Source organism: Cervus elaphus, chromosome 14 (assembly GCF_910594005.1).
Source record: "Cervus elaphus chromosome 14, mCerEla1.1, whole genome shotgun sequence".
In the NCBI taxonomy this organism is placed as follows: domain Eukaryota; kingdom Metazoa; phylum Chordata; class Mammalia; order Artiodactyla; family Cervidae; genus Cervus; species Cervus elaphus.
Window position 1 is genome coordinate 30,808,326 of NC_057828.1, and position 23,335 is coordinate 30,831,660.

General features: G+C 49.4%; 1 protein-coding gene across 2 annotated transcripts in view; it reads right to left on the reverse strand.

The window, feature by feature from the left end:
* The window catches only part of TMEM63A (transmembrane protein 63A), a 36,086-nt gene that overhangs the window by 5,728 nt on the left and 7,023 nt on the right, over positions 1 to 23,335 (reverse strand). For both annotated transcript variants that reach the window (XM_043923044.1, XM_043923045.1), the window contains exons 4-19: positions 22,185 to 22,264; positions 19,796 to 19,859; positions 18,798 to 18,835; positions 13,628 to 13,770; positions 12,619 to 12,670; positions 12,128 to 12,236; positions 11,060 to 11,130; positions 8,397 to 8,477; positions 8,028 to 8,151; positions 7,802 to 7,935; positions 6,390 to 6,527; positions 4,805 to 4,958; positions 2,172 to 2,278; positions 1,943 to 2,029; positions 1,390 to 1,452; positions 264 to 426 (exon numbers count right to left, since the gene is read on the reverse strand). In XM_043923044.1, the coding sequence (XP_043778979.1) occupies positions 264 to 426; positions 1,390 to 1,452; positions 1,943 to 2,029; positions 2,172 to 2,278; positions 4,805 to 4,958; positions 6,390 to 6,527; positions 7,802 to 7,935; positions 8,028 to 8,151; positions 8,397 to 8,477; positions 11,060 to 11,130; positions 12,128 to 12,236; positions 12,619 to 12,670; positions 13,628 to 13,770; positions 18,798 to 18,835; positions 19,796 to 19,859; positions 22,185 to 22,264 (1,608 nt within the window). The remainder of the gene's footprint in view (positions 1 to 263; positions 427 to 1,389; positions 1,453 to 1,942; positions 2,030 to 2,171; positions 2,279 to 4,804; positions 4,959 to 6,389; positions 6,528 to 7,801; positions 7,936 to 8,027; positions 8,152 to 8,396; positions 8,478 to 11,059; positions 11,131 to 12,127; positions 12,237 to 12,618; positions 12,671 to 13,627; positions 13,771 to 18,797; positions 18,836 to 19,795; positions 19,860 to 22,184; positions 22,265 to 23,335) is intronic.

The following is a 23,335-nucleotide window of genomic DNA, read 5'->3' on the forward strand; positions in this document are numbered from 1 at the left end:
TGTGTGTGTGTGTGTGTGTGTGTGTGTGTGATCAGGCCAGTTAAAATGCAAAACTCCCCACTCTCTCCTCTGCCCGAGACAGAGTGGATGGAGGATGATGTAGCCAGGCCACCTTCACACAGGTTCCTCACACCTCCACTCCCCGCAGTGGGGCCCTGGGCCAAACTAAGAGGCCCTGAGCATGGTGCCTGGCACTCTGCTAGGTAAACATGGTTGGTGGGGAGGCTCTAGAAGAAGGCAGCACCCACATCTACCCCCCGTACCTGCTTGACGTTCCTGCGGTCGGCCGCGGTCTTGGCCATGACCATGCGGAAGGTGTAGAGAATGAGGCCGGGCAGCCGCAGTAGCTCCATGCCGTTGCCGATGAAGGCCGAGGCGATGACATAGTTCACAAAGAAGGCGCCCTGGTCGGGCAGGAAGACGCACCTGGGGAACCAGCGGGTGTGCGAGCTGAGCACCCAGGAAGGGAGAGGAGCCCGCAGCTGGGCAGACGAGGGACTGAGAACTGACCATGGATTTGGCCATCTGGCTATCACTGTCAACCTAGACCTGAGCTGGTTGGGTGTGAGTTTGTCTGTGGCTGCCAGCTCCCAAGTCCTCAGTTCACCCAGCGTGAACTTAAGAAAATTCACTCTCTCTTTTCAGATAGGCATGGCCAGGCCTCCCTGTGAACACTCCCTTAGAAAAGTTTATCTTGAACCTTAGGGTCTATGTCAGGACCTACAGTGTAGTACAAGAGGGGCTGGGCTGTATCCCAGCTCTGTCTCTTAACTGCCTGGGTAGCTTTGGGCAAGTTCTTCAACACCTCTGGGCCTCAGTCTCCTCATCCGTAAAATAGAAATAGTCATCATTTCTGCCTCATAGCTTGTTGTGAAGATTCAATGAGAAACAGAATAAAGCATTTAGCAGAGCATCTTCTTAAATAACAGGAATTATTATTAAAAGGGTGTGGTATAAGCTGAAAATACTAACAAGGACACACATTTAGAAATAAATGTAACTCCACTCTCATAGCAAAAATAACTCGGGACCAGACAGTTATTCTGGTTGCAGTGTTAATTACTATTCCCCTTTCCCTTCCCTGGCACCCCTGAGACCTAGCAGTTCCCTCTCCCCAAGCAGTTCTGTTCTCAGTAAGTACGTTTCAAAGGATGAAGGAGACTGTCACTAATTGAGTTTTAACCTAAAAGATTAACCACATTTCTGCACATGTAGCACAAAGTGGGTCAGTTCCCAGGGTGCAGCCCAGCCAGGAAGCTGGAGGGGTGATGGGGAGGCTACAAGCAAGCTGAAGCACAGACTACCCTCCCCCTCTGTCGCCCGAGCCCCAGCCCCTGGGGGACATTCACCTGGGACCTAGAGCCAGAACTCAACATAGCCGATACTTACTCCAATCTGATAGAGGCCTCTGAGGACGTTTTATCAAAGAGCCACCGGAAGAAAAAGTCCAAACTGAAAGAAAAATAAATCCTGTAAGAATTTATTTCCAATACTCCATGTGATCATACCTATATTCTTTTTTCTTTTTTTTGCTTTCTGCTTTTTTTGATTGTTGTTTGTTTTGTAAAAGGCCTAATCTCAAGATCTACATTGGCTTTCTACATTGCATGCACACTGGTTACTTATTACACCATAACTTATCAGGGCCTGATTTCACAAAAGCTTCCTTCCACAGAATAACCAAAGCCATGATTAGACTCACTCCCTAAGTGGAAGGTCCATGATACGTTTCATTTTCAAGCTTTTTTGTTTTTAAGGCAGAAAGAGCCTATCTCTGGAAGTATCAGTGGGCCAGCACAACTGCATTCCAAGAGGGTGTGACAGGTTTAAATGTTGTTAAGGAATTTGCATCCACTTCCAAACCATTTGCACTTTCTGGGAGACAGCGTTCTCTGGATGTGATCTTGGTTCTGAACTTAGAGCAGGAGGTGGTAATGTGTACCTGGTGAGGCCAAGGGAGGGCAGGATCAGCACCATGAAGATCAAGAATATGTAGACCTTGGTCATCATGATCCGGTTCTCTCCTGACCTGCAGGAAGTCAGACGTGAGCCCTTGCAGTCCCTCAGACGCCCCAGGTATTCCCAGGAAGGCCCCTGCTGTGTGCCCATCACGCTGGTAGGCTGAGGGGCCAGACACCCCCTCCCTCAGGGGTGAGTCTCGGAGAACTCACTTGGTCCAGTGAGATTCCAGCAGCGTAGAGTAGTAGACGATGGTGGGGAGCAGGGCAGAGAAGGACCACAGGAGGAGGGTTGGGAAGAACTGGCTGATGATGGGATCCTAGAAAACAGTCCATAGCAGAGAGAGCTGTGAGCCTGGGCGATCTGGGTCATGACCTGTTGGCATGGTGACTCAGTGAACGCGGGGGTTTTGGTCATACTTGTCCCCGAGAACCAATGCTGTGCCTGGTACAGGGGAGATATTCCATAACGTTGGCTGAACAGATGATAACAGCACCCGACATTTGTACACCTCTTTTTTTTTTTTTTAATTTTGTCCATGCCACATAGCATGTGGCATCTTAGTTCCCTGACCAGGGATTGAACCCACGCCCCTACAGTGAAAGCGCCAAGTCTTAACCCCTGGACCTCCAGGCAAGCCCCTGTATAGCGTTTAGAGGGGCAAAAGCAACTTCACATACAACTGAACTCCACTTATCTTCCTGGCCAGATAGAGAACCTCTTCTGTTCCCTATAAAAAGCCAACAGCAGACACCAAAGGAAGATGTAGCACTGATGGCCGCCCCCCACCCCCCCCCCCGGCCTCCTGCCCACTCAGCTCCCACTGGTCCACTCATAGCTCCCCAAAACTGTTCCATGTTAGTTCCCAATCTGGTCTATGCCTGTTGTTACTGCAGTTTCATGGTTCAATTAACTTATTACCTTCTCTGACAAAATGAGCCTTGTAACAATAGAAGATTTCTTTGAAAACTAGGTTGGACACTTTGGAAAGACTTGATAAAGGTGAATTTCTGAAAAGGTGAATTTCTCCTGTTGAACTTAAGAGTAAATTAACTGAAAAAGAGCAAGGAAAATGAAATCTAGGATTCTGTACTGTGAATCACTTTCTGCAAGTATCTTTAAGTTCTTGCTTTACTGTAAGAAACCAAAACTAGAATCACAAACAATGAAATAAGGGTGTGTTTTATGTAAAATAGACAAAGGAGATTTCTAATCAGCAGATCCTTCCTCAAAAGAACAGGCCTTGACCATACACTATTGTTGTTTAGTTATTAAGTCAAGTCCAACTCTTTTGGGACCACATGGACTGTAGCCCACCAGGTTCCTCTGTCCATGGTATTTCCCAGGCAAGAATACTGGAGTGGGTTGCCATTTCCTACTCCAGGGGATCTTCCCAACTGAGGGATCGAACCTGCATCTCCTGCATTGGTAGGCGGATACTTTACCACTGAGCCACCTGGAAAGCCCAACCATACATTCAGTCCGTTCAGTCGCTAAGTCATTTCCGACTCTTTGTGACCCCATGGACAGCAGCACACCAGGCTTCCCTGTCCATCACCAACTCCCAGAGCTTGCTCAAACTCATGTCCATGGAGTTGGTGATGCCATCCAACCATCTCATCCTCTGTCATCCCCTTCTCCTCCTGCCTTCAATCTTTCCCAGCATCAGGGTCTTTTCTAATGAGTCAGTTCTTCACATCAGGTGGTCAAAGTATTGGACCTTCAGCTTCAGCATCAGTCCTTCCAATGAATATTCAGGACTGATTTCCTTTAGGATTGACTGGTCTGATCTCCTTGCTGTCCAAGGAACTCTCAACAGTCTTCTCCAACACCACAGTTCAAAAAGCATCAATTCTTCAATGACATGCTGAAAATCTCAACAAAACTTATGCCTTTTTTTTATTATCTATTGAGCCATTTATCATAATAGCCCCATGAGTATATCATGGCAGCATGTTATAGAAGAAAAACCAGTCTTTAGAGGAAAAAGCAAGGCTCAGAATTCATCGGTTAGGGAATGGCAGAGTTAGGACCAGGCCCTCAGGCCCTCTGTCCACTGTGTGTCTCCCAGGGTATGATTAACCAAATGCTAAGTGGAACTGAAAAAAACAAGGCTGAGGATGATATTTCAGCAAAGCCAATTATGGGAAACCAAGTAGATGCCATTCTAGGGAATGTTTAGTTGTTATCAATTCATGTAAAATTTTTTAAAAAACCATTCATTAGCTATCTAGAGTAAATAACTTTACAAGACTACCAGAAACTAAAATGTAAAAAAAAACAACAATAATAATTGATTCATGATCCTGCAATCCCAGAGAGCAAAAGACTTTTCATTCTTTGCTAGCCACACCCCACAGCAGCACACTTCACTGGCCATCACTATGACCACTGCTGAGAGACAATGTTATATCCTGCTTTTATCATAAGCTCCCCATGTCTGCCACAAAGTCTATATAATTTTTTAATGAATGCTTAACGGTCTATCAGACTGAATACACCTCATTCAACTCAAATTTCCCCTATTGTTGAACGTTTAGATTGAGTCCATTAGAGTTTTATCTATGCTTTTATAGTAACACACATACACATACATATACATGCATGCACACACACACATATATATACACATAACATTACTATAAACACATTGTAATAAATGCTGGCATATATGCCCAGGGCTGAAAAACACAGACATGAGTCAAGTGGTTCAGTTTGAAACTAAACTCCTGGTTCAGTTTGACCCCCACCCTGCCGCCTCAGCCCTTGGCTTCATCCCTCCGCCTCCCACTCCCCGCTCTTATCGCCAGCCCCCCAGGAGGGGCCTTGCAGAACGGTCACTCACGTTCAGGGCGTGGATGGGTTTGGTGACGTTGAACTTGTCCATGGTGGACAGGATGATGGAGGGTGTGGTCAGGAAAAACAGCCCCACGAAGAGGACGAAGTTGATGCCCAGCCATTGGAACCACCAGCGAAAGCCCTGAATGGAGAGGTTCTTCCTGCAAAGAGGAGGACACGGGCCCTGGAGGCTTATCTCTCAGGCTCTGGTCACCTAAGACACCAACAGTGCACTTGGCTAAGGTGGATCAGAAGGTCAGATTCAGGCAAGGCAAGTGACAAGACCGAGGGCTCCAGCTGAGGGCTCGTTCTGACCTCAGGAGCACAGGCAAGCATCCTGCACTGACCTTCAGCTCCAAGAAGGTCAAACTTGGGGTCCCTGTGAGCTCAGGGGGGGAAACAAGTTATTTGCTGCTAACATGGCTCCTCAGCTAAAGTCTGGGGCCAGAACCTACCTGAAGAGACGCCATGAGCCCCCAAGCAGACCAAACAAGGCTTCAACGTGGCATTTCTCACACACACAAGAGACACATGACTCCCGAGGGGCCCATGAGCTGGGGTGTGAGGAGGAAAGAGGCAGGGGACAAAGGCGAAAGGCCCATCTGGAAATTCCCTGGCTTCTTGCCCCCACCAAGAGCAGAGTGATAACCAGTCCCGAGTTTAGAAAGGTCAGCAACCCAAGAGCAGAGCTGCTGGGGCTGACGCACAGCCGGCAGGGGTGAGGGCCCAAAGCTTGCCCTGGACAAGGAACTGAGGTCAGGCTGGACGGCGAGTCGAGCTGGGGCCTCTGCCGGGCCGTCCTCGCCCTGGGCATCGTGCCTCAGGCTCCCGTGGACACAGCTCAGGTCACCAGCTTGTGCCCCAGGCCAGAGGCAGCTGGCACTAAATGCAAGGCTGCCCCGTCTGTTAACAGTAGCGTCAAGTCACAGGTGGCTGCTGAGTGCTGACATGCGGCTGGTCTGGACAGAGATGTGCCAGAAATGTTAAATACATGCTGGATTTCAAAGACCACAGCATATGAAAAGGAGACTGTAAAACCTTTCAATATTTAAAAATTGATTACATGTTGACATGATAACATTATAGATAGATAGACAGATAGATAGATAGATAGATAGATAGATAGGAAGAATTCTTATGAGAGTTAATTTTAACATTTTTTTTAGACCTGTTCTTTAATTTTATTTTTTGGGTTTTTTTGGCCACACCACATGGCTTGCAGGATCTCAGTTCCCTGACAAGGGACTGAAACCAGGCCACGGTAGCGAAAGCCTGGAATCCTAACCATTAGGCCAGCAGACACCTCCCCAGTTTCTTTTACTTTTTATAATGTGGCTAAAAGGAAACGTAAAATCACACACACAGCTCCTATTATAATCCTACTGGACACCGCTGATGCCAGGGAGAAACACTGGAGTGAAGCCCTGGATGTGGATAGGCGCCCCCATCATGCCCCCCACCCCCGGCCCAGAGGGGTGCAGGAGAGCGTGCGTCTCCCTGAGTGCTAGGTCACACCTGTGCTTCCAGGTGACTTGGGCGGCCCCACAGGACACCCCGGCCTCTTTCTCACCCCTTCCTGGCTGTGGGCTCACCAGCAGATGTCCTCGGGGTAAGCGGCGAAGGTGACCGTCCACCTGGAGATGCCGAGCTCTCTGCCATGGGACGACGGCTGTGGCTCACCTTTGCACTGCAGGCCCTGACACTTCCAGGCGTTGAAGTCCTTCAGGATGCTGCCAGGAAATGCAGAAGTGGCCAGGGTCCAGACCCCTCAGGGTACCATGTCCACATGTGGCAAATAGAACCATGCGAGAGTGGAAACCCTGTGGCACCGGACTTCTGCTTTATCATTCTCTTACTATAATTAACGCTATGAAAGAGACGCCATTCTCAGCACGCTGTGTGCAGAACTTTGTTCAATCCTTAGAACAAGCCTGCTAGTCAGGGGTTACTGTGACTACTTTACAGCCTAGGAAATGCAGGCGCTGAGAGTGAGGTTTGCGTCCCAGCTGTCTGACTACAGCTCCTGTACTGTTCCCATCACCCAACACAGGGGGCGCCTCCTTGCGTGCTGCCCCCCTGATACACGCTGCCTGTTAAGCTGGGTTCTGGTTGCAACCCCCTGCCGGGGCCACGGCCTCACCCTTTCACTCCCTCACCTCCCCCCAGGCCCCCTAGAAGCATTAGACTGCATTACTTACGACCCCAAGATACCCCTCCCTAGGACTCCCACCTCCACCTTCACCCCTCTTTCCCCCTTTCGTCTCCCTAAAGAACCCACCAGCCCCACTACTCCCATCTCAGAACACCCTTCCCCTTCTCACTGGCCTTCCCCCTACTCCGCCTCACTTCAGGGTCTGCAGGGCACATCCAGGGGGTTTGTCCCCAGGGTTCACGCTGCCCGGGGCAGGGAAGGCAGGGGGAGGGGCATTTGCTGGGTCACCTCCCTTCCGCGTCCCTCTCCGGCCCTCATCCCCTGCTGCCCGCAGCCCAGGGTGACATGGGGATCCCAGGCATGAGAGCGTTTTAGGAGCTAGAGCCCATGCCGAGGTGAAAACCCACTGCCGTGGGCCAGGCTCCTGTCCACAATGAGCATTCCGCCCCCAGCGGTGCCTCTGGAGGGAGCTGGGAAGGACACACATGGAAGGAGAGTCTGATTCCAGAGTGGAAATATAAAGGAGGTGGGGGTACACGCCACCAGGGAAAATGCTAGGCCACAGGGGCAAGAGGATCCCTGGGCACCTGGTGAGAGCCGGCAGGGGGGCGAGGCTACGGCAACCAGAGAGGGGCTCGGCTGCAAACACTCGAGCCCAGCCGTCACACCAACACAGGCTAGGCTCACCGAGGGAGTGAGTGCAGTGGGTGGCTGCCCCCCCAACGCCAGCCACACCCGGAGGAGGAGATGCAGATGCCACAAACAAACCCCAGCGATGGTGGTCCAGCAGGACCATCTCAACCCGAGAGGAACAGCAAATTGTCTGGAAGCAAAGAACACACATGCACTCACTAGGTGGCCATGGACTTCTCCTGGAAGGTGACGAAGGCCATTCCCAGGGGCTGGTCCTGGACCCTGCATTCCTCCTCTGTGATCCTCTCCATCAGCCTGTCCTTCATGCGTGTGTAGTAGGAGATGGCGTCCTCCTATCAGAGGACACAACCCCTTGTGATGACGTGGCCTTGTGCGGGTGTCAGGGGGCCCAGCACCCATGCCCTGGTGGGGTGTGGGCCCTCACCCACTCACAACCCCGCACTTCACAGCAGCAGAACTGGCCACAAGCCTTGGGGTTGATGAAGGTCTGCTGGCCTGTCTTCACCTGCAGGTTTGTGTAGTAGGTCAGGCTCTTCTCAGTCTTTTTTCTGTAATGGGAGGGACACATGTCAGACTTGCAATCCTGTGGTGTGACGCACAGCCTCCACACCCGTCATCACCCACTGGTCACCACCAGCTTTCTAAGCAAGAAAAGGGCAGAGCCACCCTCCTCCCATCCTCGCTGGGGGAGCCGAGGCCAGCAAGGAAGGCAGGTGGGCATCTCAGAGGGAAGGGGTCAGAAAGCTGCAGGCCAGCTCTGCCCATGTCCACCGCCCCGCCAGCCCTCCCTTACCTCTCTCTGCACAGGTGAATCAGCTTGGCCACATTGTAGCACAACTGGACCTCCACCACTTCACACGTGGGATACGCATCCCTGTGACCCAGAAGCAAAAGACCATTGGGAAACAGAACCCCTGCCCCTGGCAGGGGAGACCCCGAAGACTCTGGGGTGTCAGAGCACCTACATTTTCATTTCTGCACCAGTGGAGACCTCTTTCCTCTTTGTCTTTTACCAAACAGGGAAATTTTGAAATATAATACAAAAAGGTCCTTTTTAATCGCAAGAAAGTAACTGCCTGAAACTGACAAGTTTACATCTACTTAGCTTTAAATCAGCACTTCTCCTGGAGAAAAAAATAACACTATCCATTGCCTCCTCTACCCACACAAGGGAATAAATTTGTTGTTTGCTCCAGGTCATATCTACCTTAGACCATCACTGAAATCCTATTCAGTTTGTGACCCTTTTGAAGATCACAGGTCTAATGAAAGCAAAGGACCCTTAGCCCAGTAAATGCATTCACAAATCATAGTAAAATACTGTATGTATACTTATTCTTGGCCAGGTAAACTGTTAGAACATTAACTTATCTGATCCTCACCATGACCTGTGAGGTTTTGGGGCCCACTTTACAGATGAAGAAAATAAATGCCAGAGAGGTAAAATGACTTGTGATCAAGATCACACAACTAGTGCAAGTCTAAGCCAGGAAGGGAATTCAGGTGGCCCAGGTCCAGGACCCACACCTGTATCCACCATACGATGCTCCCTCACCATATACACATAATCATATGTACAACTCCTGGGCATTTCTGAACCATGTAAATCCCTATCTGCTTCACACCAGGCACCAGGTCCTGGGCGTGGAGCCTGGAAAAGTTTACATTTTAGTGAGAGAGAGACAGCCTGAAATTGTCACAATTTCAGGTCCCAATAGGAGGTTTGAGGAAGAGAACAACAGTGAAAGCATCCCTGCTACAAGGCTGATTCACACATCAATCCCCACGGATTGCATCAGTGTGCACTAGAAGGGCTCCCTAAAAGAGGAGAAAGCGTGACTCAGTGTTTGTAATGGGAATGCAAGGACTTTTTTTTTAATTCTCTTTTAGGTAATACATTAAATGGAGCTACTGTTTCCGAAGAGCTTCCCTGGTGGCTCAGTGGTAAAGAACCCGCCTGCTGATGTAGGACATGCGAGTTAGATCCCTGGGTTGAGAAGACACCCTGGAGGAGGAAAGGGCGACTCACTCCAGTATTCTTGCCTGGGAAATCCCACGGACAGAGGAGCCTGGCAGGCTACAGTCCATGGGGTCACAAAGAGTCGGACACGACTGGGCACGTCCACATGCACTGTTTCCAGATGTTGCCTAACCCGACACTTCGGGGAGCTGTTTCAAGGAATCAGGAAAAATGATTCCAGTATCCAGTGTTTACATAGAGAAAAATATTTCTAAAATGCTTTGAGTTTCTGAAAGAGAGGTTAGTCAATAAATTTTAAACATCTAATTTTACAATTCTGTTTACACTAGTAATTTGAGGCCTGGCGTGCTGTGGTTCATAGGGTTACAAAGAGTCGGACACGACTGAGTGAGTGAACTTGAACTTGAGCAATTTGTTTAGAAATTGTTCTTCATAAATAAGGCAAAGCTAAGCCATGCTGTTGTTTAGTTGCATTCGAAGAACACACAGTTGTGTTCTGTGTGACACTATGGACTTTAGCCCACCAGGCTCCTCTGTCCACGGGATTCTCCAGGCAGGAATACTGGAGTGGGTTGCCATGCCCTCCTCCAGGGGATCTTCCTAACCAAGGGATCTTCCCAACCCAGGGATCATACCTGGGTCTCCTGCATTGCAGGCAGATTCTTTACCACTGAGCCACCAGGGAAGCCCAAGCTAAGCCACAGCCAACCCCTAATCCATACTACCAATTATTGACTGCTGATGAGGAAGGAACATAGACTGAAACCTCAGCTCCCTGGCTGGGAGCCTTCGGGCCTGCTCTGCCCGCACCACCGCCTTTCCTGGTGTGCCATATGATGCTCTGCATTCACAGCACTGGACACACATAATTTCCTTCTCACAGGAAAGCCCTTCTCCAGCCTCCCTCTGCAGGAATCCCTGTGCAGGTGCTCAGAGGAGGCTGCTGGAAAGGAGTTTCTGGTGGGAGGGCTGTGAGTGAGCTCTGTGAGGACAGAGCTCTGGACAGAGCTCTGGACACAAAGTGCTCACTCAGGAAACACACACTGATCGGAAGAATGGACCATGAAATGCAGGTCCAGGTCCCTCCCCTCCAAGACTTCTCTCTCTCAGGTATCTCATCTTCTGCAAAGTTGACACGGAGAAGCCCAGGGTGAATCCCTTTTTTTTTTGGTGGGGAGGGAGGGTTTCCTATGAATCCTTTTCTTTCCCCACTGGCTCTCAAGATGTTTCTCTATTCCCACACGCTGGCCTGTACTCTGGCTACTGCAGTCATGTGGCTTCTGGCAGAGGTTGCACTACCCCAGCCCAGGCCCTTGCAGCCCCAGCAGAGCTTGCCCACAGTAGCATCCAAGGCTCTGAGGCTGGGGCAGGCACTCCGAGGGTTTCTGTGGGTGCCCAAGCTCATCTAAGGTGCCCGTCCCACCCAGAGGGTGACCCCACTCCCCTTCCCTCCCAGCGGAAATGGCTCTGCTCACCGGAAGTGGCTCTCCACCGTCTCCTTCTTGGCATCTCTGGGGAGTCCCGTGACAAACAGGGTCCTCCTCACCTGCCAGAGAAACACACTAGTGAGAAAAATCACCAGGGCAAGCCAGTCTGCAGGAGGACACCCTGTTCAATCTGTTCACCCTGTTTTCCTCCCCAAGGAAAACAATGGGGGCTTAGGGGCTTAGAGGCTCATCTTCCAAGCCTGACAGAGCCTTGAAGTCTGTTATTTACATAGCATCTTTTCTAGGCAGTCAAAAATACATTTCCAGGGGATTCCCTGGTGGTACAGAGGTTAGGGCTCTGTGTTTCCACTGCAGGGGCATGAGTTCAATCCCTGGTTGAGGAACTAAAATCCCGCATGTCACATAGTGGCACAACCAAGAAGAATACATTTCCAAAGCAATTTCTATGAACCTCCTTTGCAGGACAAGAGACTGAGAAAGAACCCTGAGAGGGGAGGTGACTCAAAAGAGGTCACACAGCAGATCAGAGTAAGACCCAAGAGCCAACTCATTGGAAAAGACCCTGATGCTTGGAAAGATTGAGGGTAGAAGAAGGGGGCCAACAGAGGATGAGATGGTTGGATGGCAACATCAACTCAGTGGACATGAGTTTGAGCAAACTCCAGGAGATGATGAAGGACAAGGAAGCCTGGTATGCTGTAGTCTGCAGTTCATGGGGTCACAAAGGGTCAGACATGACTGAGTGACTCAATAACAACAGAAATTTCCCCTACCCCCATCAAGTTGTGGGCTGCAAAGAGAGAAGGAGCTGCTCTCAATTCAAACTTCTTGAAAGTTACTTAGAATCAGTAACTACAAGCCCAAAGCCCACAAATCTAAAGGCTAGTTGGCAAAATGGTGGGTAATAGCCAAATCCTAAAACAATCTATCCAAAAAAAAAATTCTAAATGCCAAAATTTTGAGCACACACATGCAAGCCGGAGGCCCCCTTGCACTCACTGCCACTGTGGGGCTGGGGAATAAGCATTGTGCCACTCCTCTCTGGCTCCCACACCAGACCTTCCCCAGCACATGCCCAGACCACCCCCTACTCACCAGGCTCTCCTCCTTGTACTTGATGGACTGGGTGTGGTGTCTCATGAAGACCACAGTGAGGATGAGGTAAAGGATAGCAAAGACAGTATGCAGCCAAAGGAGGTTGTCGCTGTGGGGAGAGGGTAACACCATCTGTCATCAAGGCTGGGCCCCCAGGCAGGGGCTGGGCTTGGTTAACTTCATGGCCCTGAGCTGAAGGCCAAAGGCTTCATCAAAGCAGATTCCTCCGACGGAGGTGGCATGGCCAGTGCCCCTTTATAGAGGGCACTGTGCTGGCAAATGAACCCCAGCCCCATGTGACATCCCCGGGTCTCCTAAGACCCACTGCAAAACAACAGCAGCCTGGGGCATGTCCACGCCCATAGCCCAGTGAGGTGCTAGCAGCAGAGGAGCTTTAGGACATTAACCCTCTCGCTCTGACCTCTCTGGCCACCTTCTCCTCGGTCTCACCCATCAGTACCCTCATGTCCGCCCGGCCCCCCTGGACTCACTCAGTCTCCAGGTTTGCAATTGTTGTCCTCCCAAAGCTGTAAGGGTCTTTGACTGCAGAGAAGCACAGATACTCAGGGTCACACTAGAGACATGCGGGGGGTAGGGGGAGGCAACCTTGGTTTGTGGAGCTCTGAGAAGGGGAAGGATAAGACATCCAGACCAGTCCAAGGATGGTGACGCTTGTCCAGTCTTCAGACCTACACCACCCAAGGCCTTTGCTTTACTCCAAGATGCTCCTGACAACATCTTCTCAAGCTACCTGAAGTCAAAATTTGACTTCATCTTGCTTTGAGATCCTCATGGCATCCCTTTGGAAATCTAGAAACATCCTAAGCTGTTCCCAAAACCAAAGCTGGGAATCACTGGGTATAAGAAGTGGGTTCATGGGACTTCCCTGGTGGTTCAGTGGTTAGGAATCCACCTTCGAATGCATGGGGTGTGGATCTGATCCCTTGTTGGGGAGTTATTAATAAGATCCCACATGCCTCACAACCAAAAAAAAAGAAACATAAAACAGAAGAAATACTGTAAACAAATTCAATACAGATTTTTTAAAAAAAGGTCCACATCAAAAACCCTTAAAAAAAAAAGAAGTGGATTCATGATGGTGTTTTGGATGCTGGATTCCTGCGGGTGACTGGAAATAGAATTCCACGTTCTGATTTTCACTCTGAGCATCACAGCCATCTTCCAGATCCACTAACTGTGGCCACCTGATTTGGGTGGCGGCAGGAAGCTATAAAACACACTCTGAAAGCTCCGATCTTACAAATCTTGAGGTCTTCCTCCTACTTAGCTATTAGAGTCCCCAACTCTTGGCCCAGGTTTGGGGTGGATTCTCCACCAGACCTTTAATCAAATGGGCCAGCTCAGAAAGTCACCCTGAGACCTTCTCACATCTGAGTGTTCAGCAGGAATCCCAGAGCTCTGACCTAGCACCATGAGGCCCTTTCCCCAGGGCTGATGCTCTGCCTGGGGCCCAATGCAGGCAAGACGAGGAGTCCTTACCCAGCAAGTCCCCTGAAAGGTTGACAGGCAGGATGATGCACAGTGACAAGCAGCTGACCACCACCAGCAGGAAGATGATGTGTCTCTGGAAGGACAAGTAGTGGAAGGCATCCTCCCCGCACCACTCCAGGATCTGGTCATCGCTGGCCAAGACACACACAGAATCCTAATGAGTAGTGGTACTGGGCCAGGCCCTTGGGGCCTCTCGCGGATTATCTCATTGAATCCTCATGACCGTCCAGGAGGTAGGTCCCAATCTGACCCCCATATTACATGTGAGGAAACAGGAACAGAAAAATCACATTAACTTCTACAATCTGGGACTTCCCTGGTGGTACAGTGGCTAAGACTCCAAACTCCTAATGCAGGGGGGCCAGGTTTGATCCCTGGTCAGGGAACTAGATGCCACAGCCAAGGCCCAACACAGTCAAATAAATAATAAATAAACATTTTAAAAAAATAAACCTTTTACAGTCACCCAGCCTGTAATAGCAGAGCTATGACGTGAACTCCAGAGCCTGCCTCTCAGCCCCCACCCCGTTCTCCTGGATGAAAGAACCTGCCACCACTCCACTTACTGTCTCTAGAAACATCTGTGCCTACATTTGTATGGGAGTGAGGTGTGTAAGTACAATTATCCCTCAGCCCTTTCCTGCATCCATGAATAAGCAGAGCCACTGATAAGAGGGCTGCTGGGAACCTTCTGAGCAAAGCTGTCTGTGTCAGGCTCACCGCCCTCACCCTTTCTCCTGTCTCCTTCAGACAAACTGGGAAAGAGAGGTGAGGCCACTGCTTTAAACACTGCAAGACTCTGTCCACCTGACCAGTCCTGCCTCCTCCTCGTGTCCCTGCTGTGGCCCCAGAGGTTGAGGGGGGTGGTGGGGATGGCAACCTGCTTCGCCCCTTCCCACCCTCAGTGCTGTATCTGGAGGCTCTGGGTCACCTGGGGACTCAGAAAATTAAAATTCTGGTTTCTCACAGCCAGACTTTCCTGCTACAGAGGAAGAAGGCATGGGGGCTATTTCATGAAGGTATCCTGAGGGTCTTGGTCTCAGAAGGCCAGGAAAGCACTGCACTGGGAAGAAGGAACTCAAGGAGGGACTACCCTGGGGGTCCAGAGGTTAAGAATCTGCCCTCCGATGCAGGGGACTGTGAGTGCGATCCCTGTTAGGGGAACTAAGATCCCACAGGCTGTGGAACAAGCTACAACTAGAGAAGCCCGCACACTGAAACAAGAGAAGCCTGGGCACCACCACGAAGACCCAGTGCAGCCAAAACAAAAGAAACAGCGCAGTAAGAAGGGCTACAGCAAATTGCCAACATCCGCTGGATCATAGAAAAGGCACGAGAGTTCCAGAAAAACATCCACTTCTGCTTTATTGACTACACCAAAGCCTTTGACTGGGTGGATCACAACAAACTGTAGAAAATTATTCAAGAGGTGGGAATACCAGAGCACCTGACCTGCCTCCTGAGAAACCTGTATGCAGGTCAAGAAGCAACAGTAAGAACTGGACATGGAACAACAGACTGGTTCCAAATTGGGAAAGGAGTGCGTCAAGGCTGTACATTGTCACCCTGCTTATTTAACTTATAGGCAAAGTATACCATGAGAAATGCCAGGCTGGATAAAGCACAAGCTGGAATCAAGATTACTGGGAGAAATATCAATAACCTCAGATATGTAGATGACACCACCCTTATGCAGAAAGTGAAGAGGAACTAAAGAGCCTCTTGATGAAAGTGAAAGAGGAGAGTGAAAAAGCTGGCTTAAAATGAAGATCATGGCATCTGGTCCCAACACTTCATAGCAAATAGATGGGGAAACAATGGAAACAGTGACAGACTTTATTTTCTTGGGCTACAAAATCACTGCAGATGGTAACTGCAGCCGTGAAATTAAAAGATGCTTACTCCTTGGAAGAAAAGCTATGAATAACCTAGACGGCATATTAAAAAGCAGAGACATTACTTTGATGACAAAGGTCTAGTCAAAGCTGTGGTTTTTCCAGTAGTCATGCATGGATGTGAGAGTTGGACCATAAGGAAAGCTGAGTGCCAAAGAATTGATGCTTTTGAACTGTGGTGTTGGAGAAGACTCTTGAGAGTCCCTTGGACTGCAAGGAGATCCAACCAGTCCATCCTAAAGGAAATCAGTCCTGAATATTCATTGGAAGGACTGATGCTAAAACTGAAGCTCCAATAATTTGACCACCTGATGCGAAGAACTGACTCATTAGAAAAGACCCTCAACGGTGAAACAGATCACCAGCCCAGGTTGGATGCATGAGACAAGTGCTCAGGGCTGGTGCACTGGGAAGACCCAGAGGGATGGGATGGAGAGGGAGGCGGGAGGGGGGATCGGGATGGGGAACACATGTAAATCCATGGCTGATTCATGTCAATGTATGGCAAAAACCACTACGATAGTGTAAAGTAATTAGCCTCCAACTAATAAAAATAAATGGAAAAAAAAGAAAAGACCCTGATGCTGGGAAACATTGAAGGCAGGAGGAGAAGGGGACATTAAAGTATAAGATGGCTGGATGGCATCATCAACTCGATGGACATGAATTTGAGCAAGCTCTGGGAAATGGTGATGGACAGGGAGGCCTGACATGCTACAGTCCATGGGGTTGCAAAGAGTCAGACACGACTGAGCAACTGAACTGAACAGCATAAAAAGGCAGGTCTGAAAGGTATGGTGAGTGGGCTCTGCAGCCACACAGACAGACCACAGTAGAATCCAGCTACACCGCCTCCAGAGAGGGTCACAGGATCCACAGGAGGCTGGGACCTAAAGCAGAGAGGCTGCTACCTGCTGGCTAACTGGCCACTCAGCAGGCACACAAGGGGCATTGAGGATCCAGGCTTTATGCCTGCCTGGCATTGGGTGGGGATGCTTGCTAAGATCCCTCCTTTTTACTGCCTAGCTGGAGGAAAAATATTGCAACTGATTACACTGTGTTCACTTCTAAATAAACTACCAAAATGCATATACTTTGCCATAACATGTGCTTACTCAACAAATACTTTGGCCACCTGATTGGAAGAGCCAACTCATTGGAAAAGACCTGATGCTGGGAAAGACTGACGGCAGGAGGAGAAGGGGGTGACAGAGGACGAGATGGTTGGATGGTATCATTGACTCAATGGACATGAGTTTGAGCAACCTCCAAAAGATAATAAAGGACAGCGAAGCCTGGTGTGCTGCAGTCCATGGGGTTACAAAAAGTCAGACATGACTGAGCAACAGAACAACAACTCAACAAATACTGGTGGAAATGATTACAACTAATAAATAAGCAATTTTCATCACTCTTTTTTTTTTCTTGAGCTGCACCTCTGATTTCCCTGTCTTGCTGGGGAAAGGCAATTTGGAAGGAAACTGAAAGGCCTCTTTAAACATCAGTTGTAATGTTTGGGCATGAGCAGCTGTTAAAATTTAATTGCAGCCTTTAAAAAAAGTCAAAGGGTAGTCCTTTCTGACACAGGAAGAAAAGAGAAAAAAAGCAGTGGGAGTTGAAAGAGAAAAATATGTCTGATATAGCATTAAAAGAGCCGACTTATTGAAGAAGACCCTGATGCTGGGGGAAATTGAAAGCAAAAGGAGAAGGCAGGGATAGAGGACGAGATGGTTAGATAGCATAACTGACTCAATGGACACAAATTAGAGCAAACTCCAGGAGATGGTGGAGGACAGAGGAGCCTGGTGTGCTGCAGTCCACAGGGTCAGAGTCGGACACAACTTAGCAACTGAACAACAAATAGCATTAATATGGCAAAGCAGAATACACAGTTGTATAAGTTACTGCCCCACTCAGTGAGAGGCGAGGTCTACGCTGAAAGGGGACGTGGAAAGATGGAAACCGTAGGTGTGGACTACAGGGCTAACTGTAAGCAGTCTTTTCTAGTCACCAAGAAGATAATGAGTCAAAATTTCTGTTCTGCTCCACCCGATCCAGGCAGAGAGTTGGGGCCACAGTCCAGGGTAGGGATCACCTGAGCCCCAACCAGCAGTGATATGGAGGGTGGAGGAGCAGAAGAAAACGCACCAGAGGTAGGTACCTTTCAGAGGCAGGGCTAGGGGGTGACTTAAATTTCTTCTCGCTGATTCTTTTCTGTCTGTAACAGACTTACTACACAAAGTGTGACAACTTCCAATGCAAAGAGGAAACACTGACATGATTTCATAATGGGCAGGGATGGGAGAGGCAAGCAAATCCACCCTTCCTGACCTCAGTCCTCTCCTCCCCACCAGAAATCTCTTCTCCTGCTTCCTCTGGCTTCAGAACAGACTTCCTTGCTTTATTCTGCACAGACTGCCTCCTGCCAGTTCCCCTGGGAACAACCCTCACCAACCTCGGCTCTTTATAACATGGTCTCACACATATGAATGCCCCTGAATTAGGCAGAGCAGCTGTTGCGCTCACTCTTTTTTTTTTTTTTGTGAGGGCGGAGAGAGTACAAATGCTTTATGTTGTGTTTCTCAGCCTGCTTTTATAGTTGAGAAAACCGTAGGCCAGAGAGGATTTACCCAATGTCCTGGAACTACCACATTTCATCAGCTCTAGGATAACCTTTTCATATTTCAACATCTCTGAAATGGGGTGGGATCATAGCTGATCACAGCATAATAGAAAGCATTTTCTCATTCTCGGGGCTGTGTAAAAGAGTGTGCATCTTACAACACTGATCTCTCAGATAGGATAGAACACACCACAGGCAGCAGAGCCGAGCCTCATATCATGACTCTGCCAATCACATGCTAGGTGACTAAATGGCCCCCACGCACCTCTTTCTCTCCAAGGGGCCCAAGTTTTGAAAAACAGCAAGCCTTTAACCAAATGAGCCGAATATATTAAACAATCATTATTTCTCCGTTGTTCACAATTCAAACACATATGATGCTGCCTAGAAGAGCTTCCATGCAAAGATTTCAGTGATAAATAGTAAGTAGACAGAAAAGCAAAAAATTAGTTTTAATTAGCTTGCATAGAGGCTGCCTGGGCCACTTTAATTCTCTGCCCCCACACACTGTTTTGGGCCTGAAAAGTATCTAAGAGACTCCAGCTCAGGATCAGCACCTTGGCTCTCTCCTCCTGATTAGCCAAACACCCAAACAAACCCACCCAAACAAGCCATCCCCAGCCACCCACGCTGTACTCACTGCAGGCGGAAGATTGCGGTCAGCCAGGGGCAACATCCCTGGGAATGGAGAACAGGGGTTAGCTTCCAATAATCTCTGTGTTTTGGAGTCAGATATAATCATCAGCTTTGACACTGAACAACCATCTAACCTCCCGTTTTATATAAAAGCAAACAACAAACTGCTTCTGTCCCCAGTTCAGCAAGCAACACTCTTGTCCAAATACGACAGCGTCTGCGTGCTCCCAGTCCTTTGTAACGTGCATCCTAGGCCTGAAAATCTTGGGAAAACCTCTCAAGTGTTGACAGTTTGTGGAATTATGCAGGCTGCTGGGTCAAATGGTGAAATGCAAATCAAGAGCTGGTGAAAGTTCAGCGCCACTTTGGAGAAGTTGATAAGGGCTTCTGTTCATTTCAAAGTGACTGAATGAGATGCAAGGCAAAGCCAAGGAAACAAGCCTGCTTAACTGGACGGTTCCCTGGAGGGGGGTTTAGAGAGGGACAGGGTGTCATGGGTTTTATTGTCCAACACATCTCTTAAACTTAGCTTGCCTTAAAGTTGGATTGTCACCCAGCTGGGAAAGACAAATATTTGCTCGTCATTCATTCGACAGTTACTTAGGACCTACTGGGTGTCAGGAGATGGGGAACAGAGCTGAATAAGACTTGGTTCCTTCCTGCAGCTGACTCATAAACCAGCAGGCAAGTTAATAATTAACTGTCACACAAAGTCATAAATACGATAACACAGACAAGTGCTGTAGCCTTGTGCCTGAGAATCAGTCAAGTCTCCCGATCCTGGGTCACTCAGCCGCCATTTGTGCCTTAGTAATCCTCAAGTTCAGGTGCCTTTGTCAAAGCAGAGAAGCACTGTCACCAGCATTTGCCACTCAAGGTCAAGGGTGCGAAGTTAGCAGCGCATCAGGAGTACAACTGCCCTCTCACTGACAGTTCAGTCCTGCCCACCCATGCAAAGCCCTGCCTCCCAGCCACAACCACACCAGCCCCTTAAACACCAACCAGCTCGCTTTCAAAGTCCTGCTGCCCTGAAGAGGAAGATGACAGTCTCCGGAATCTGGACTCACTAGAAACACAAGAGGGAAAAATGACAGATCATTATTTTAAAACGTTTAAAAACTTGTGTCTAGGGACTTCCCTGGTGGTCCAGTGGCTAAGACTCTGTGCTCCCAAGGCAGGGGGCACAGGTTCGATCCCGGGTTGGGGAACTGGATCTCACATGCTGCAACTAAGAGTTTGCATGGAACTCAACTAAGAAATCCCACATGCTGCAACTAAGAAAGACGCAGTGTATCCAAATAAATGCAAATAAATGTTTAAAAAATAAATAAATAAAAACTTGTGTCTAGTATCTTGCTCCCTCTTGGAGCTCAGGACCAAAGTTACTAGCCTTCATAAAAATATAGGCAAAGACACTGACCACTCCAAGGGATCGTGAGAATAGAAACTCTGTTATGTGTGATGAATAACAGGGGCCCAGGGTGTCAATGGACCATCCTGCGTTCCGCACCCTTGAACCTCAGCCCCATGACTGATATATGGAAAGTGACTTCAAAGCATTGCCTGTTTACAATGTATGTTCCAATATAGCAAGTAAAACTTGGAATAAATACTGTCTTATCAAATCTAAGACAGCTCTGGTTGTAAATGGCACAATTATTTTTTGAATGCCTAAGAAGGAAAGGATGCTGTCAGTTAAATTATGACCACCATTGATAATAGGTTGCACCTAATTTCATAGATGAGAAAATGTCCAAAACACATATTTTGGACTTGACAAACTGGGGCATTTTACACTGTTAATTTGGGCATATCCTTTCTTCTGAGTAACCCATAAAAGCTTTCCAGGCACTGAGGATTTGAGGTGCTTGCAACATGCTGTTTTGTTTCTGTTTTCCTGCTCCTGGCTTCACTATCCCACTTCTAATAGCACAAGGCCTGGTGAAACTCAACTGTCAAAGCCTTTCCAGAGAACTGCTTTGTATGACCTTCCCAGTAACCCTCCAGGCAAGAAAGGGCCAGAGGAAACAATCCAATGAGCTCAAGTTCAGGGTCCCGACCAAGATGACACAGCCATGGAAGTGGGGGTGTCTGCTGATTTCCAGGTGCTCTATTCTGCTGTAGCACTCAGCAGTACTGGTGGCTCAGTGGTAAAGAATCTGCCTGCAGTGCAGAAGACCCAGGTTTGATCCCTGGGTCGGGAAGATCCCCCGGAGAAGGGAATGGCAACCCACCCCAGTATTCTTACCTGGAGAATCCCATGGACAGAGAAGCCCGGTGGGCTATATAGTCCATGGGATCGCAAAGAGTTGGACACAACCGAGCAAGTAGGCACACACGCATGCAGGCACTCAGTCCTCCTGAGGGTGAATGTGCCAAAAATGTACCAGGTGTTTCAAAAGTTCCCCTAAATGGTCCAAGGCTCACATACAGCTGAAGCAAGAGGCCCCACAGCCTAACCCTCGGGCTTCTGCAAAACTAGAGTGGAGACTGTGGGGAAAGAAGATGCATCGCTAGACAACCCCCGTCGACCCTCCTGCACAGACCACATTTCAACAGAGGAGCCGCCTGTGGAGCAAGAGTGGGGGCCTGCCTGGGGAACCCCTGGGGAGGCTGAGGGCAGGGAGCTGGGGCCTGTCCTTGTTTCCCCACTCACTTCCTATTTCGGCATCTGACACAAAATCCTGGGGTGAGGGGGAGCAGCTGGAGCTGGAAATTCCAGTTGTGCAGACCTAGAACTCTTTCTCCCCCTTCAGGTGACATGCGCAGAGAGCCAGCAGAGCCCAGGGTGGAGGTGTAAGGACCTGAGTCCTGGCCAAAGCAGTCTGTGCTCTGACACAGGCCCTCTGAAGCTGGTGGATTCGGGACACAGGCGGACCCTGCTCCGGGGATGGGAGCAGTTCACCTGCAGCCCTGCTGCCCTTCCCAACCCACCTCTCCTTGTCCCCGGCCCCGAACTAATCAATCTCAAAGAAAATACACTTGGAAATGTTCAAGGCAAGGAAGAAAGCAGGCATCCTTCTTTGATGATGAAAGCCTTAAGCATCTGAAGCAACTAGATTCCTTCCGTAGTCTGACGCAGAAGGTTCATGGCCATGGCCAGCCCCAAGCCCCAAGGGAGAGCTGGGAGTGCAGGCCTTGGTTTTCTCACCACCACAAAGAAGGTACCGAGGCTAACCTCACGGCTCTGTGGTAAAGAGCAGAGACAACAGTTTCTGGTACAGGCCTGGCAGACATACTAATGAGCACAATCTAACACTGGCAACATGTGTGGGCTACGCGTGGTGGGCTTCACAAGCCCTTCCCAGCCTCTCGCGCTTTCTCTCCCCATCCCGCCACCTACACACACACACACACACACACACACACTTGAAATAATGAGTCTTTTTACCTGTTTCCTTCTGACACCAGGGCAATGCGGCCATAATCCCAGAATTTTCTTCTTATGATGGTAAATACTGCTATTAAAAACTAAAAGTAGAAAAGAAACCAAGTAAAATCTGATCAGATGGCTTTTAGTTAGAAGAGACAGCTGTCTTCGGGGCACAGGCCACCCGCCTAGACTCAGGAGGGCAAGAAGACCAGAGAGGGCACTGAACTGCCCGAGGCCACACAGCTCAAGAGCTCAACATTGCGTTCACCCCCTTCACCAGCTCCCGTCCCCATCAATGCTGACACTGAGCTTGCCCTGGTGGCCTCCCAGTCAAGCTCCCAGGGCCTATCCTTTGCTCTCAAGGCAGCTCCTTTCCATATCAGCCACAACCTTCCTCAGCCCTGGTCTGCCTGCAGGGGCCCCTGAGCAGGAAGGCCCTCACAGCATCCCTGGGGACCAGCTCCCGCCTCCACATCAGGTTGCATTTTTAATCACAGAACCACGATAGCAGAGCCCCCCACCCACAGACTGAGCTAGAAGTGGTCAGATCTTTACTTTGAGTTTGGTTCTCCAGGAGGCAAGCCCTGGGGATGCCTGGTACAGAGCATGTGGGGGCAATGCCCACCAAAGACCTAGTGCTGGCTGGCTTGGCTTCCACAAGCCGGGGCCATCTGCAGCCCTGCATGCCCAATGGCAATGGAAGGGGTTGGACTCAAGTCTAACCCCGTTTACACTCTAAAAACCCATGGATTCTAGACTTTCTCCTCCCCTCCTTTGCAGGTCCTCTGCCCTACTCCTGCCTCTCTCCCCACCCTGGGCAGGCTCCCTCTCTTCAAAATCCAGGGAGGTAGAAAGACACATTTTAATCAGCATATCCCTGAGTGCCCTGGTCAGGGACTGCAGTTTTTAAATGTGGGCTTTGGACCCCAGAGTGGCTAAGTTCCAGCAGAATTTTCTCAAGGTGAAGGTGGAAGTTGTGACATAGTTTCAAGGGCAGGTGAGTCTCGCCATCAGAAAAATACGAAAGCTACTCAATGAGCGCCAGCCCTCTGCCCTGGCTGCTGCCTTGGCTCAAGGGCTGTGGATGTTTCCCATGCCTCGATGTCTTTCAGGCTGCTCTGGCTCCAATCCCCAAATCTTCTTGCAATAAAAATCTACCACAACAGCAC